The sequence below is a fragment of the Pipistrellus hanaki genome, assembly GCF_964339955.1.
Source record: "Pipistrellus hanaki genome assembly, chromosome: 7".
NCBI lineage: Eukaryota > Metazoa > Chordata > Mammalia > Chiroptera > Vespertilionidae > Pipistrellus > Pipistrellus hanaki.
In genome coordinates, this window is record NC_140509.1 from 85,372,141 (window position 1) to 85,386,252 (window position 14,112).

Here is a 14,112-nt window from a genome sequence, read left to right on the forward strand (position 1 = left end):
TTTTTATGGTTTTGCAAACATCAGAACAGGGATTCTCTTTTCCCAAACACAAGATCCCCAGCTTTGCTATTAGTCTAGAACTGTGGTCGGCAAACTGCGGCTCGAGAGCCACATGCGGCTCTTTGGCCCCTTGAGTGTGGCTCTTCCACAAAATACCATGGCCTGGGCAAGTCTATTTTGAAGAAGTGGCATTAGAAGAAGTTTAAGTTTAAAAAATGTGGCTCTCCAAAGGAATTTCAATTGTGGTCCTGTTGATATTTGGCTCTGCTGACTAATGAGTTTGCCGACCACTAGTCTAGAATAATAAATACATCTATTCAGTAAGTGCTTGTTGAGTGAGTCATGTGAGTGGGTTTCTTGGTGGGGTTCTGTGAACAGAGGGAGAGGAAGTATCATGTCAGTGACGAATGGCCGGTTTGGTTCAGTGGACACAGTGTTGGCTCTCGGACTGAAGGGTCCTGGGTTTGATTCGGGCAAGGGCATGTTCTTTGGCTTTGGTGCAGGAGGCAACCAATTGATGTATTTCTCTCACATCGATGTTTCTCTGTCTTTCCCTCTCCCTTCTCTCTCTCTCTAAAAATCTCTGGGGAAACATGCTCAGGTGAGGATGAACAAAACCAAAAAACAAAGAAGGAACATTTTTACTTTGAAAAAGACAGGCAATTTATTGTAGTGAGATTATACTGAAGTTTATATACGACCTGATGCATATAAAGTATCGCCCTCCGCACGCCGGGGAAGAAATCCCTGAACCGCAAGGTAACTCAAAGTGCTATTCGTGTAATGCGTTTCCCCATCGATCCCAGTTAGAAGCCAGGTGATCAGAACACAGGGAAGTATTTTCATACATTTCCACAACAGCTTCTCTGTCCCTGACACCCCATAGGGGCCCCTGCGGGTGAGTCTCTGCTCCCCCTCCTGCAGCGAGGCGGCGCCCCCTGCTGCTAGGGAGCTGCTGACGGAGTTAGACATCCTCTTAAACGGAGCTCCTGGAAACTGTGAAACTGGCATGACATTAGGAGCAACATAAAAAAAGGAAACATTGGTTTTAACACCAGCCGGTAGAAAGTGCCTCAGGAGGTGGAGAAGAGCAGTGCAGTGTACCCCAAGTTCACAAACAAGTACAGACACATGTTTACGTGGACACCTCTGCACTCGACGCCTTGTCTGGAACACACTACACGTGAGCTGTGTGTGCATGGATCGGTGCACGCAGCCAGCACCGAGGGCCGTGCAGCTGTCCTCGCTGAGGGCTACACAACTCCCGAAGGAGCTTACTCTGACTTCGAGAAAACTGTCTGGAAGCAGTCCATGCGGCCACCGCATCTGCCTCGCGCTGGCCGCTCCTAGATGTAGGACTCCTTGGCGTAGAGCAGCTGGTCAGCCTCGAAGGCCGGCTGGCTGTGGCTGCAGCGCCCCGCCAGGCAGTCCCACGGGCCCCGCTGCGGGGACTCGGACACAGTTCTGAGCCGGTGCAGCTCGGGCCTCCCGATGACGGTCACTGGTTCGACCGTCTCCCCAGCACAGCCAGTCCTGCTCTGGCTACAGCTCGCCGTCCTGGGTGAGAGTCTGTGCCCATCGAGGGGCTCCTGGCCGCATGTGCTCCCCGAGTCCGCTCCGTGGTGCACAGGCAGGCGAGGCGCCAGCCCCGCGTCCAGGCTGAGCATCCTGGCCCGCAGGCTGCCAACCGTCTGGCTCCCCCGGGCCGCGAGCGCCAGGCCCTGGCCCCGCACGGCCTCTTCGTAGGAGGGGGGGCTGCCGGGCCTCGTCCTGTCCACCAGCCGGAACATGTCCTCCCCCGACAGGGCACAGGATCCTGGGCTAACGTCCAGAGCTGTCTGGCCGTGGGGTTCAGACAAGTTCTCCTGGACGATTCGCCCAGCCAGCTGGCTCTCCCTCCTGAAGTCTTTCCTGCCGGGGTCTCTGGCCAGGCCTCTGGCTCTCAGCGACAGGCTGGGGGGCCTGGGCAGCGCCCTCTTGTGCGAGGCGAAGGAGAAGGACATGGAGTGTTTTTTTATTTCTCTGCTGGGCTTGCTTTTATCTGTCTTCGTAAAAGACTGGTGTCTGCTGAAGAAGTTTCTCCTGGGGCTGGAGGGGGAAGCCGGGGGCGAGCTGTCAGAGGAGGCGTCCAGGGAGCCCCTGGAGCAGGCCGTGGGCGCCCGTCCCTGCAGGGACACTGCGCCCCGCGTGGAGCTCTGCACACGCAGGTCCTGCAAGTCCTGCGGCCTCTGGCTCCCCCCTTCCACCGCGGGAAACACCTCCTCGGGGAAGGGGTCCTCGGCCTCCTCACTTCCGGAGCTGGAGGCCGGCCGGGCCCCGGGGGTGTCCTCACTGCGGGTCAGCTTCGGGTTAGCTTGCCGGCTCCCCGGGCGCTCTGGTGAGGGCGGCACGCCGGGCTCCGAGTGCCTCCTGTCCGGGTCGCCGAGGGCGCGCTTCAGCCTGGCCACGGTGCTGGCCACAGGCTCCACGCGGGCGGCTGTGTCCCAGGGCCCCGGGGGCAGCCTGGCCGGGGAGCCCAGGGCGCTGCCGCAGTCCCCGTCAGGGTCGGTGCTGTCATAGGCCGAGTCATTCTGCAGGGTCGACGTGTCTGCAGACATGAGAGGGAGGTGAGCTTCTGCTCAGATTCTTTAAAAGGAGCTTCCGTACAGCTCACTCACCCTATCGAATGTGGCAGTGGGTAATTTGGTGAAGCTACTTTGGGGTTTGAAAGGAAAGATATTTGCCACATTAAATATTGGTTTCTTTCAAAATTAACTCTGTCCATGGGGACAGGGAGGGAGGGAGAAAACAGCATTTCACTGAATATGGACTGATCTTCACTCCAAACGATCCTTTGGATGGCCCTCTCGGGTCCAGTTCCGTTTTAACGGACCGTCCTCCCATCGGGAAATAGAATGGTATGGCCTGCCCCGGCTCAGGGTCATCAGAAGACTGGCCGTTTCTGACTGGGAACGGGGAGGGCCCAGGCGCAGCGGTGGTGCCTGCGGCTGCGGAGACGCTGCGGGAGCCCTGTGCGCAGTTACCCTCCTCCCCACGGCGAGTGCACACCCCGCCCGGCCCGTCACAGCTCCTGCTTCACAGCCAGGGACGTGACACTGATGCAATGCGAGGCCGACAGCGCCCTACCTGAGCCGTCCGTGTGCTCCAGGGAGTCGTCGGAGACGGAACTGGAATGCACTGGGATGTTCTCCCCGAAGATTTCCAGGCAGTTGTCGATGAGGAACTCCACCAACGTCTTCACCTGGGAGGACACGTGAGCAGAGGGTCAGCTAAAGGCAGCTTTATTTCTTAAAGGGACGGGGCAGGGCAGGGGCAGCTGTCAGGGCGGGGTCACAAGGAGCCTCAGAGAGGTTCTGTGTCTGGAAAGAGCAGACAGAAAACTTGGTACCCATCCTCTGTGTTAAAGTTATTTCTGAGACATGCACTTTTTATGGGCCCAGCACGCTTCCGCTGTGCTACTCTGCTAGGATTGAGACATGCACTTTTTAATTGGAGAACCTGAACGTTTCCTTTAAGTACGGAGTGTCTCAAACCCAAAGTTGGACCGAGTGTGAGGCACAGAGGACAGAGTGAAGGCGTTCTGCTCTGGGAGTGAACATCGGAAGCACTAAACTCTCTCTGGGCGGCCGAAGGCCGAGGCCGGGCTTAGTCAGGTCCATGAAATGCATGCGTCTAAGAGGAGCTGTGAGCAGGACACCCTGCGCTTCCCATCTGCGCTGTGACGGCGAACAGTCAGAGAGACGCAGAGGCACTGCATCACTCGATGTGCAGGCGGACAGTGAGATCAGAAGTGGAGTTTCCCAGAAATAGGCTGGAACAAACCTGATTGTTCAAGTCTTTCTGGGCTTCCAATGAGAGGTCCTGGTCACTCTCCCGGGTCAGCATGTTGGGCCCCACGCAGATGGCGAGGTTGCTGGCGTCCATCTTGCTGACCTCGGCGTTCTTGCTGACCAGGTAGAGCACGGAGAGCAGGTGCTTGAGCAGCAGCAGGTTGGGCCGCGGCAGCTTCTCTGCGACCCTGCAATGAGGGAGGGAGGGCGGTTCAGAGGCGCAATGGCTTTGCTGGCTGCAGTGTAGCAGCCGAAACCCCTCAGCCAGACTTCCTCTAAAATGAGGAAGGTGCTGCTTTCACAAGTAACGTTGTGAAATGCTCTTCAGACTCCTCCAAGGGCAACTGACACGGGACGAAACTGGCTAACCACACATCTGACAGCCTGAGCCACCGACACCAATGACACATCCTGTGTTATTTACACAGATCCTAGGTTTGGAAGCATTAACCCCAGCAACAAATACCAGCGCTTAATATGTTGAAAACCATTTTTGTAGAAGAATCATTTAGCCATGTAGAATGCCTTTTTGTTCCTAACACTGCAAGACTGTGTGCTGTGTGTGTGTGTTTAACTCAGTCATTTGCCTTTTTTCTGACCTGTGACCATGGAAGAAAGATGGGACATTTTTGCACCATTCTGAGAAATCTTTACGGAGGAGAAATCAGTGTATTAGGCATCTTCATAACCATGGTCAAGGCAGCATTTCAATAGCAACATTATTACTAACAAATAATAAATTAGGGTTTTAAAGCCTCTCTTTTTCAAAAAAATCAAATGGTGACTCTAACATATGGACCATTTTCATTTTTCATAAGATGTATTGTTCTGAAAGAGCTTTATGTCTTTAAGTAGAAAGTAATTTTCATTTTGGGGCAAACACTCTAATGCCTTCAATTCTATAAATATATTTCATTGAAAATATTTAGCCATGTGGTCAGTCATAATATATAGGCATATTCTCATAGGATTTGGCAAAAGTGCTGATATTTTAAAGTTAGGCATTTAAGATTCTCTAGTCATCAAGAGGTATATTTCACTCCCATATGTAATTATTTTCGCTGTCACTGGAGTTTGTTTTTATATAGTTCTCATGTTGGTTAATTAGAAGAAGATGAAATATAGTATGGTATTTAGTGAACAAAATAATCCCTTTCAGGGATGCTTTCTGGGAGAACGGTTGTCTTGCAGGACACCAGCCATTTGTAGGGTAAGGAAAACCCCAAATTCCTACACCTGGCTGGCTGGCCCATTTCGAAGCCTTCATCTGTGATTATGCCTCAGACCTTCTCAAATGACTTATCTTTTTAGACTCCCCCACCCTTCGTGATTTGTACTGAAGTTCATGTTCTACTTTTTGAAAAAGTATCTACTTTCCTCTGGCCGAAACAGTGTTTGTAAATGTCCAGGGTAATTCCTGATTTTCATTCTGGGAACAGATGAGCAGTTCCCCTCAGATCCCCTGATCATTACAACGTGCATGGAGCACTCTGCTACGCGCTGAATGAAGAGATGGAGTCCACGTGGGAGGACCCCGGCGACTTACTGTCTCAGGGCCTCGATCCTGTCCTCCTCATTCTGTCTCCCCAGGGCTCCCATCCAGTCCTCAAACAGGTCACAGGAGAGCAGCTTCCGGGGGATACTCCGCAGGAAGTCCTGGAGGATGAAGAAAGGGTACCATTTGGCCTGTTCATGCTGTGTAACGTGCTGGTGTCTTTGTCTCAACTTTGTTCCATCTCAGGGAGCCTATGCTCATCCTGCCACAGGCTGTGCCCCTCTTTCCTGCATTTGATTAGTTTGAAGGAGATCTCTCTCTTAGGTTGTCTCTCAGCATCTTCCCACAACAGGCATAGTAAGGGCACACCATTCAAGGGGCCACAGATTTAGGGTATGGACTTGGCCATGGGACAGCCCAAGTGCCTTTCTCCTCAAAATGCTGGGGAACTTCAAAGCCTCACTTTCAGAGCCCACCGGCAGGTTCTTTGGTGCCAATGCTGTGAACTCACCTTAAAGACCACTGCCAGGAGGTGCACGGGGAGGCTTTTCAGATCCACCATGACTCCCGAGTTGAGCTCCTCCTTGAGCTCTTTGCGGGCTTTCTCGTTGGCTGCTTTCCTAAATATTCCTTCAGTGGAAGGGCCTTTCAGGCACAGAATAGTGAGAATATCCTAGAGGAAAGGCAGAGGAATAGGAAATGGTTACCTTTGGTTTAAAGAGATACTTTGCTACTAATACAACAGAAACCTATTTTTAGGTAGGAGAAAGAGAACTAAAATAGTGCATATGCACAGTAGCTAACTTTATCTGTCATAAAATATCCTCTCCATTAAAGTTAGTTCCCCATGATCCTAAGTTAGTCTTAACAAGTGACCGCTGGTGCCAGTTGTTCCTTTCAGTCCATTGCTATCAACTCTTCCTCCACCCTCCATTTTTCTGAGAGGGGGTGCACTGTGAAAGCTCCCATTTGCACATACTAAAACCGCTTCAGGCCTCCTTCCTGTGACCCATTCCACACACACTTTAGATTTCTGATCAGATACGCTATACCACATCTCTGTCTGTCGATTTTTTAGAAGCCACACATTTTCTACATTCTTAACTCTATGTAGTCAAGGACAGAGCAACCATCAATTTGAGCTCATTGGCAAAGACAACTAATTTCCAGAATGTAAGCAGCCAGGGACTGGCCTGACTGCACTCCTGGCGGAAACCATTTCTAAGAAAGACAGGCCTCAGCAAGGTTAGATGAGGATGACATTCCGCTGCCCAAGGACTTCTCACAGCTGGCAGAAAGCTGAAGCAGGGTGACCAGTAAACGCACTCCTACCTGGATGGGTCTGGGGAGGGCGTCATCGTCACCACAGATAATCGACAAGGGCTGATCAAACAAGGACGCTTTCAATTCTGGCTCTGAAGCCCCAGAAAAATCCGATGGAGGAGAAAGCCTTCGCATGAGAAAGGGCCAGGACAGCACCTTCTTTCTCTTCTTAATTTCTACAGCCAAGAAAACAAGGCAAGGTGAGAATTTAGATTAAAATATTAACAAACAGAGGTTCATGTCAGACAGTGGGTATAATGTCATCTCTGGTATGCCACATGGAGGAAAAACCTTTGCAAAAACTAAGAAAGCAAAGGGCATGAATCTTAATCTCCAAACATAAACCCAGAAAACCACCACAATGTTACCAGGGCGACCAACCCCTAAACATCAACACCAGGGTTCTTCAAAGTCTCCACCTTTCCTGTTTTCCCCTCACTAGCTGCTGGCTGCAGAAAACTGGCAACACCTAACTGTGCAGGTCATAAACCACCACCTTAACCTATTGACCTAATAACTCAGTGCACATCTTTCATGTGAAATACATTATTTCAATTTGCTCCTTTGAAGAAAACAAAACTTACAAAGAGAGGAACTGACTTGCCCAAGAGGGCGGGCTGTAGCCATGCCGCACCACTGGCCACTAGAGGGAGCTACATCGCTCAGCCTGTCTGCAGTTCCCTTTCCCTCCAGGGTTGCAGCGAGGCTGCCTTAGGCGGGAGAGCACAAACGGCTGCAGAAAGGCCGGGGCTTAGACATGGCAATTGGGAATTATCAGTGAACATCACCAAGAAATTCTATCTTTGCAAAGTCCTGAAGACGGGTGTGCAATGGGTACTGCCTTTCACAAGTTTCCTTCTTTTTCTTTTCTCTCTCCTCCCTTCTCCCCCCCCCTCGCCCCCCCCCCCAATAGAAAAGCTGTATTTTCTAAATGCGCTGGTGTATGTTTCTATATAGTTTATAGTGGATGTGGAAGAGGCTGGCTGGAGAAGTGGCTCTTTCCCATGGTCCAGGAGAACTGAGACCATGGGGCACATACATGTAATGCACTATGAAAAGAGTGAAAAGTGAACCGTGGGCTCTAGCCTGTTTGGCTCAGTGGATAGAGCATCGGCCTGCAAACTGAAGGATCCTCGGTTGATTCTGGTCAAGGGCACACGCCTGGGTTGCAGGCTTGATCCCCAGTGGGGACGTGCAGGAGGCAGCCAATCAGTGATACTCTCTCATCATTGATGCTTCTAACTCTTTCCCTTCCTTTCTGAAATCAATAAAAATATATTTAAAAAAATAGTGAGCCGTGGGTTCTTTGAAATTGGATGGCTGCAGAGATTGGGCTCTTAGATTCCCTTTCCATCACAGAAGTAAGAAGGGGAAGGTCTCTGTATGTTTTCCCTGTGTCCGTGTGCTCTCATATCCAACAGGGGGCCAGGGACCTGTCACCCACTAGGAGCCCCTCGGAGAGCAGGGGTGGCTCCGAGGGGCCTTTTCTGTCTGATGCTCGGGGGGCTGGGCCTCCACTTGAGTGTGGATGTTCTGCGGTCTTTAAGAGCACACCATACAAATAATTCCTAGTAGAGACACATCCTGTGGTTTTGCAAACCAAGAACGTTTGCTGTTAACCCTTACATAAAAGAGCAGTATGTTTTCAAAACTCACCAATCAGCTGGCAAATGCTATCTTCACTCTCGCATGATGCCAACAGAGGATGTTGCTTGATATCACCCTGAAAGCATGTTTACTTCAGTTAAACACAATGTCTGAAGAATCCTACCAGGCTTCCCCCACAAAATGCTCACATGACATTTTATTCATATTAAAAATTAGCCATGGAGTTCACTGATTTCTTTCTAGCTTCTAGAATCAATAGTAAAGCAGTGATTGTTCATATAAGAGTTTAACACACTGCACTTAGGATACTAATTTTCTACTCTAATAATTAAATAAGCCAAACATTTAATTAAAGCAGAAAGTTTTCCCTCTTCTCACAGTGCAGATAAAAACTTTAAAAAACTGCTTTCTTACCTCTGATTGACATTCAATGAATGTCTCCATGTTATTGACATTTAGCGTTTTTGGCTAAAAGAGAAAAAAAATTAGGTTAGGTACACATTTGGCTCCAGCCTTTGGGAATTACGAAGGAGCAAAGACCAGGAGGCACATACAGCATGGCAGCTGCTGGTCAGCTTCATCAGAAGGTCGGCTGCTGTCCTGATGGCGTCGCCCCCCGTGGGCCTCGCTCTGCCTACAGAGAAATCAGATGGGAGAGGGTCAGGAGGGACACTAGGGTCAGCTGGCCAATGTCAGTGCCACTTCGCCAGGGCACTAAGCCTGACACTACTGGGTAGGAAAGCTGTCATTTAAAGTACAGCCGTCTGTTACCAGATGTCTTCGGCTGTTCGGAACAGCGTCTGAGTACACATTTCTAAGTGAGTGGAGCCTGACAGCATCACCAGGCCAAACTCTGCTAAGCATTTATTACAATCCCATCCAGAGAGACTCCGATGACAAGCCCAGTAACAACTAACTTTTTGGGGGGAGAGCTCACTCTGCGCCAGCTTCATAGTAAGAGCTTCGCATGAATTTGCTCATTCGACCCGAAACGAGGGAAGCTCAGACACAAAGCAGAGAGACAGTTACAGAATTCCAAAGAACAGGCTTCTCCCGAAGCAGAGCCCGCGCTCAGAATCCCTATAGCAGCACTGCTGCGCCCTCACCGTGTCCCAGGATCAGATCTGACAGCCCAGCCGCCTGCCAGCAGCAGGCCTGCGGCGCCTGAGCACTGAGGGCACTTACCGTGGGGGGTGGAGGCGAGTCCCAGCCGAGCTCCCCGTCCGTCCGGGAGCTGTGGGGACTGGGGACCGGGAGAGGCAGTGCGACGCCGCTAACCCGCTGGCGGGAGGCAGACTGCGCCGCCCTCACGTGTTCTGTGTTATAAGCGAGGGGCGGGCAGGTGGAATTCACCATTCGCTGGGACCGGAAAGAACATCATGGGCCGTCACCCTGCAGAGCCAGCCGCCGAGAGCACCCGCTTCCTCATTCCTTTTAGGGCAGCTCTGGTCTTTTTATTTTTATTCCTTCCACTTGAGAGGAAAAGAAAATCTGCAAACTGCCGGGGGTGGAAAAGATGACACATGGCCATAGGTGAAGGCCCTGATTAAGGTCACAGGTGGGATGTGTGACTGGAGAATGGGTTATTCTGTATATAAACATCATTTCATTTTCTAAAATGTCATTTCTGCTGCCCTGACCCTGTTTTTGGTATACTGTTTGAGGGCTGTCTCTTCTCCCACCCACCATATACTATTTTCATCTGTCACCATACTTATAAAAATTTTTTAAAAACTATATACTTATTGACACCAGAGAGGGAGAGGGAGAGGGAGAGGGAGAGGGAGAGATAGAAACCTCAATGATGAGAGCCCTGACAGGGGAGCGGGGAGGCGGCGGGCTGCGGCCCCAGGTCACGGACAGCAGTCGCTGTCCAGGCTTCATGATGCGGAGACCTGTGGTCTCACGTCTGTCTCAGGTGAGGCTTCCTTCGGCAAAATGAGAGTCCAAGGGCTAATTCTACAGCATGAACGTGCTTCTGCCGGCAGTGGTTTTCTGTCAGTTACAAAACTTACCTGTTAATTATCTGATGCCTGTCCCAGTCTCCCGAACACCGAGTTTACAATAACCTCTAATCCCGCCAGCTCAGCACGCCCGTCCTCGCGGCAGGGGGCATGGTGGGCCGATGGAGGAAAGCAACGCAGCCGTTCATGCACGTCACGAGCTCTGTATTTGTTTAAAGTGACATAAGTTATATTCTATGTGTTATTAATGAAACTGACGGGAGATTTTGAAGTTTCTATGTTATTAATGAAACTGACAGAAGATTTTGAATATAACTAAATCTGACTCTTAGTGTCAAAAAAGAAGGGGGGGGACTAGTTTAGAGAGGATTTTTAATTCAATGTAACTCATAGGATTTGCATTTTAATTATTTTTTAAGATGTCCAAAGTTACCACATCATTAACAAACATATAACCCATTTACCCTACTTTTCAGAAGAGTTGTTACTGGAATGAATATGTTTATATGTCTATTTCATATCCTATTTAATAATAAACTTAGAGACATGATCCTCCATATGAGAAAAATAGAACCCCTCACAATGACCAAATCTCATTTAAAGGCTCAAAAAGTTTCGAATTACATATCCAGAGGAAATGGTGCTCTTCTTGTAGCTGACTGACTTCCTCATTCTCCTTGTTGCACGTTGCTGGCTGAGTGTATAGTAAGGGACGTGCTCCTTATAGGAACTAAGAAGTGGAGAAATGAGACTCAGGAGCGAGCCGAGGGCTGAGGACCCGTGGGCTCAGCTGCGAACCGAGGGCTGAGGACCCGTGGGCTCAGCTGCAGGCACAGCTCTCCTGGGAAAGGGGCAAATCCCAGGGCAGGGACTCGAGTGAGCGAGAAAGACTTTCCTTCCTGCAATCCCAGGCTCATCAAGCTGCTCACAAACAGCCAGCAGTGTGAAGGGTGGATTACGGGGCCATACACCTTGAAAAAATGTGCATTAAAAATGGCTCTGGCGAGATAGGGTGAAAATAAGAGGTCAAAGATGCATGCCACCTGGGTAGAATTTCCTCACAGGCAAAGGTGTGGTGTTGATCAGGAGTTCTTCAACGTTTTGGTTTTAAGAACACTTTCCACAAAATTATGGGCAACTCTTACGAGCTTTAATTTACATAAGTTATAGCTACCAATGTGTACCTCATAGAGATTAGAAGTGAGAACATTTTAACGCAAAAGAATGCACAAGCCTGCATGCCCAGCGCTTCTGAACTTTCCCCAGCGGTGGCTCTGGAAACTCCACGCTGTCAGTGACCTGGGGCCGCAGCCACGACTGCCTCCCCCTCCCCTTCCAGGGCCCGAGGCCTCACCTTCGCTACAGAGGGGCAGTCCCTGCTGGTCCCATCCCGGATCCTCTAGCTCCATCCGCCCCTGGGGATGGGAACGGCAGACCGTGCTCTGTCCGGGCTGTGCACAGGCTGAGGCCAGCAAACCGGGCAGGGGAGTCAACAGGGGCCCATGGCCGGGCCTCCCTCTGCCAGGAGCTCACTGCTGTCCGGTCCGTCTTCCAGGAGATGGGCCCACGTCCCTCTTTAAACGAGGGCAGGAATTCATTAACCTGCCACGCCCTTTCCACACAGTGACGCTGTTATAAGGACTTGGCAGTCAGCTCCCCGCCTGCTCTGCTCTGAGGAACTTCCAGGGAATCTGTGGGTGTGTGGGAGGGGGGAAGAGACATTCCTCTCCCCAGGGGAGGGCAGGTAGGGGCCTGGCAGTGCCTCCAGCCCATGTCCTCTCAGGTCATTTCTTGTTTCCCGGCAGGAGCAGGGCTGTCCTCCAGCCAAATTCTAGCCCCTGGCAGGAGGCTCCTGACTGCCCCCGGGCGCGCTGGGCCCACCGCACCCTGGACGCGGCAGGCCACTGCGCCTCACGGGATCATTCCTCCCGCAGCACACACATTTCTGCGGCGGACGCGCACAGTGAACTCCCCTCTCAGAGGTAATGAATCTGTCTTTGTCCTGGCAGACAGAAGAGCCCCGCACACACTACGTGAAGAACTCTGTGTTTGCAGAAAGCTGGCTTAAAAACTAGCAAGGTTAGAACAAAATGTTCTTTTTCAACTGCCTTCCCCACTTACTGAGCACAAGACAAATAATTAGAAGTAAAACATCCTCAGATTAGGTGATTAGAACCTGAAAACTGATGATAAAACTACCACAGTGTCATGGGCAATGCGCCAACTCACACATATCACCTTAAGAACTAAAGAACCCTTCCTTTCTAATGGCTCTTTGGCCCCCAAACTGCACCACACACACACACACACACACACACACACACACACACAGTAATGTCAAGATGCCATCAGTTAACTATAACCATCAGTTAACTATAACATCATCTAGCAGGTAGTCTTTAAAAGAGGAAATTATGAAAGCTGAGGCTTTTTGTTAGCAATCTGCGAAATTCATGTGTGGCATTTATAAAAAATTTGAACAAAAAAAGTAGAAACTGTGGAAAAATATTGTTAGCCTCATGCTTTTTAAATGCCCTTTAAAGAGGTATTTTCTCAGTTTACTTTGATTTTTTTAAATTTTATTTTACTTAGTGCTTTTCTCCTTTGTCATATGAAAAAAATTATGTAGGCTTTTACCTCCCGGTTTAAATTTTAGAAGAGAAAAGTATTTGTCATTTTGAATGTGTGTGGTCCCTTTCGCAGACACTGCGCCTTATTTGGTTCTCACTCCTGAGAACCTCTCCCGGGCATGGCCTCGGAGGGGCGCTGGCTCCGGGCACAGGCGCTGGGGGCGTGGCCTAGGCCGGGCCGCGTGGCCAGCATCCACGCAGCTCCCACAGGAAGGGGCAGGGGGTCTCCATCACAATCGTAGCCTGGCCTGAACGAGCTCACCAGTGACTGGGAACTATGCTCATTGGGTGGTTTGGTCTCATTTACACTTAAAAAACCCATCTTTTTATTGATGTCAGAGAGGAAGGGAGATGGAGCGAGGGATAGAAACACCAATGATGAGAGAATCATTGACCGGTTGCCTCCTGTACGCCCCCTACTGGGGATGGAGCCTACAGCCCAGGCATGTGCCCTGACCAGCAATCGAACCATGACCTCCTGGCTCATAGGTCCACACTCAACCATTGAGCCTCGCCAGCTGGGCTCATTTGCACTCTTTAGTTCAGCTCAGCTGCCAACTAGAGCACGCTCCTCACCCTGGTGGCTGACCCTGGGCAGTGACTTCTTCTCTTGGTTATGAGAGCTTTTCTGATGCACCAGCCCTGACGGTCTGAGATGCAGGACGGATCCGGGCTGCGGGTTAAAGCTCCGTAATCTCCCAGGTGAAAGGGCTTTGGATGAGAGGTGATTCTGGAAGCCTGGCCACGGCCTCCAGCGGAGAAGATGTGAGTGGGAAGGAGCGGAGAGTGCGGACAGGGTGTGCTGGATGGACAAGGTGCGCAGAAACGGAGCTGACACGCACAGGCTCAGCCCTCCTTCCGGGGCTGGATGGAAGGGCCGGCCTGGAGGTGCTCTTCACATGCACTCCCGGCTCGACCTGCAGAAAGGAGAGTCACAGCTTTCCTCCTGCCTTTGGCTCCAAAGACCTCATGCAACACGCCAGGAACTCGGACACACACATAAGGCAGTCTTGTACCTTCCCTGAGTTTACACCTGTCGATCGCAGTGAGCCCAGATGCCATCTCCCCGAGAAGCATTCTTGGTGACTGCAGTGACTCTCCGAGGGCAGCCACGTCCCCCACGTGTCGTCCAGTGGTGATTGGCAGCCTCCCGAGGCCCACGGAAGCCAGACACGGCCCGCCAGCTCTGGGCCAGCAGTCTGGGCCCGGGCCGCGCTGACACAGCTCGTCCGGGCCCGTGGGAAAGACTGCGGGGAGCCCGA

The 14,112-nt window shown here is 51.1% G+C and overlaps 1 protein-coding gene across 1 annotated transcript; it reads right to left on the minus strand.

Annotated features, from left to right (window-relative positions):
* Positions 1-643: 643 nt before the first annotated feature.
* On the minus strand, positions 644-9,754 carry TAGAP (T cell activation RhoGTPase activating protein). Its single transcript, XM_084890203.1, has 10 exons — positions 9,442-9,754; positions 8,811-8,890; positions 8,671-8,724; positions 8,305-8,371; positions 6,658-6,824; positions 5,837-5,998; positions 5,377-5,486; positions 3,823-4,018; positions 3,127-3,241; positions 644-2,587 (listed from the first exon to the last, which is right to left on the minus strand). The coding sequence occupies exons 2-10, from the start codon at positions 8,835-8,837 to the stop codon at positions 1,347-1,349; spliced, it is 2,139 nt and encodes a 712-aa protein (XP_084746329.1). The 5' UTR covers positions 8,838-8,890; positions 9,442-9,754; the 3' UTR covers positions 644-1,346.
* Positions 9,755-14,112: the final 4,358 nt, after the last annotated feature.

Excerpts from the sequence above, each read along its gene's own strand:
- TAGAP (XM_084890203.1), bottom strand. The coding sequence starts at position 8,837 with ATGAAGCTGACCAGCAGCTGCCATGCT. Across the intron at positions 5,487-5,836 it reads TCCTGGCAGTGGTCTTTAAG|GACTTCCTGCGGAGTATCCC; the intron begins GTGAGTTCACAG and ends TTCATCCTCCAG. Across the intron at positions 3,242-3,822 it reads AGAAAGACTTGAACAATCAG|GTGAAGACGTTGGTGGAGTT; the intron begins GTTTGTTCCAGC and ends GTGTCCTCCCAG.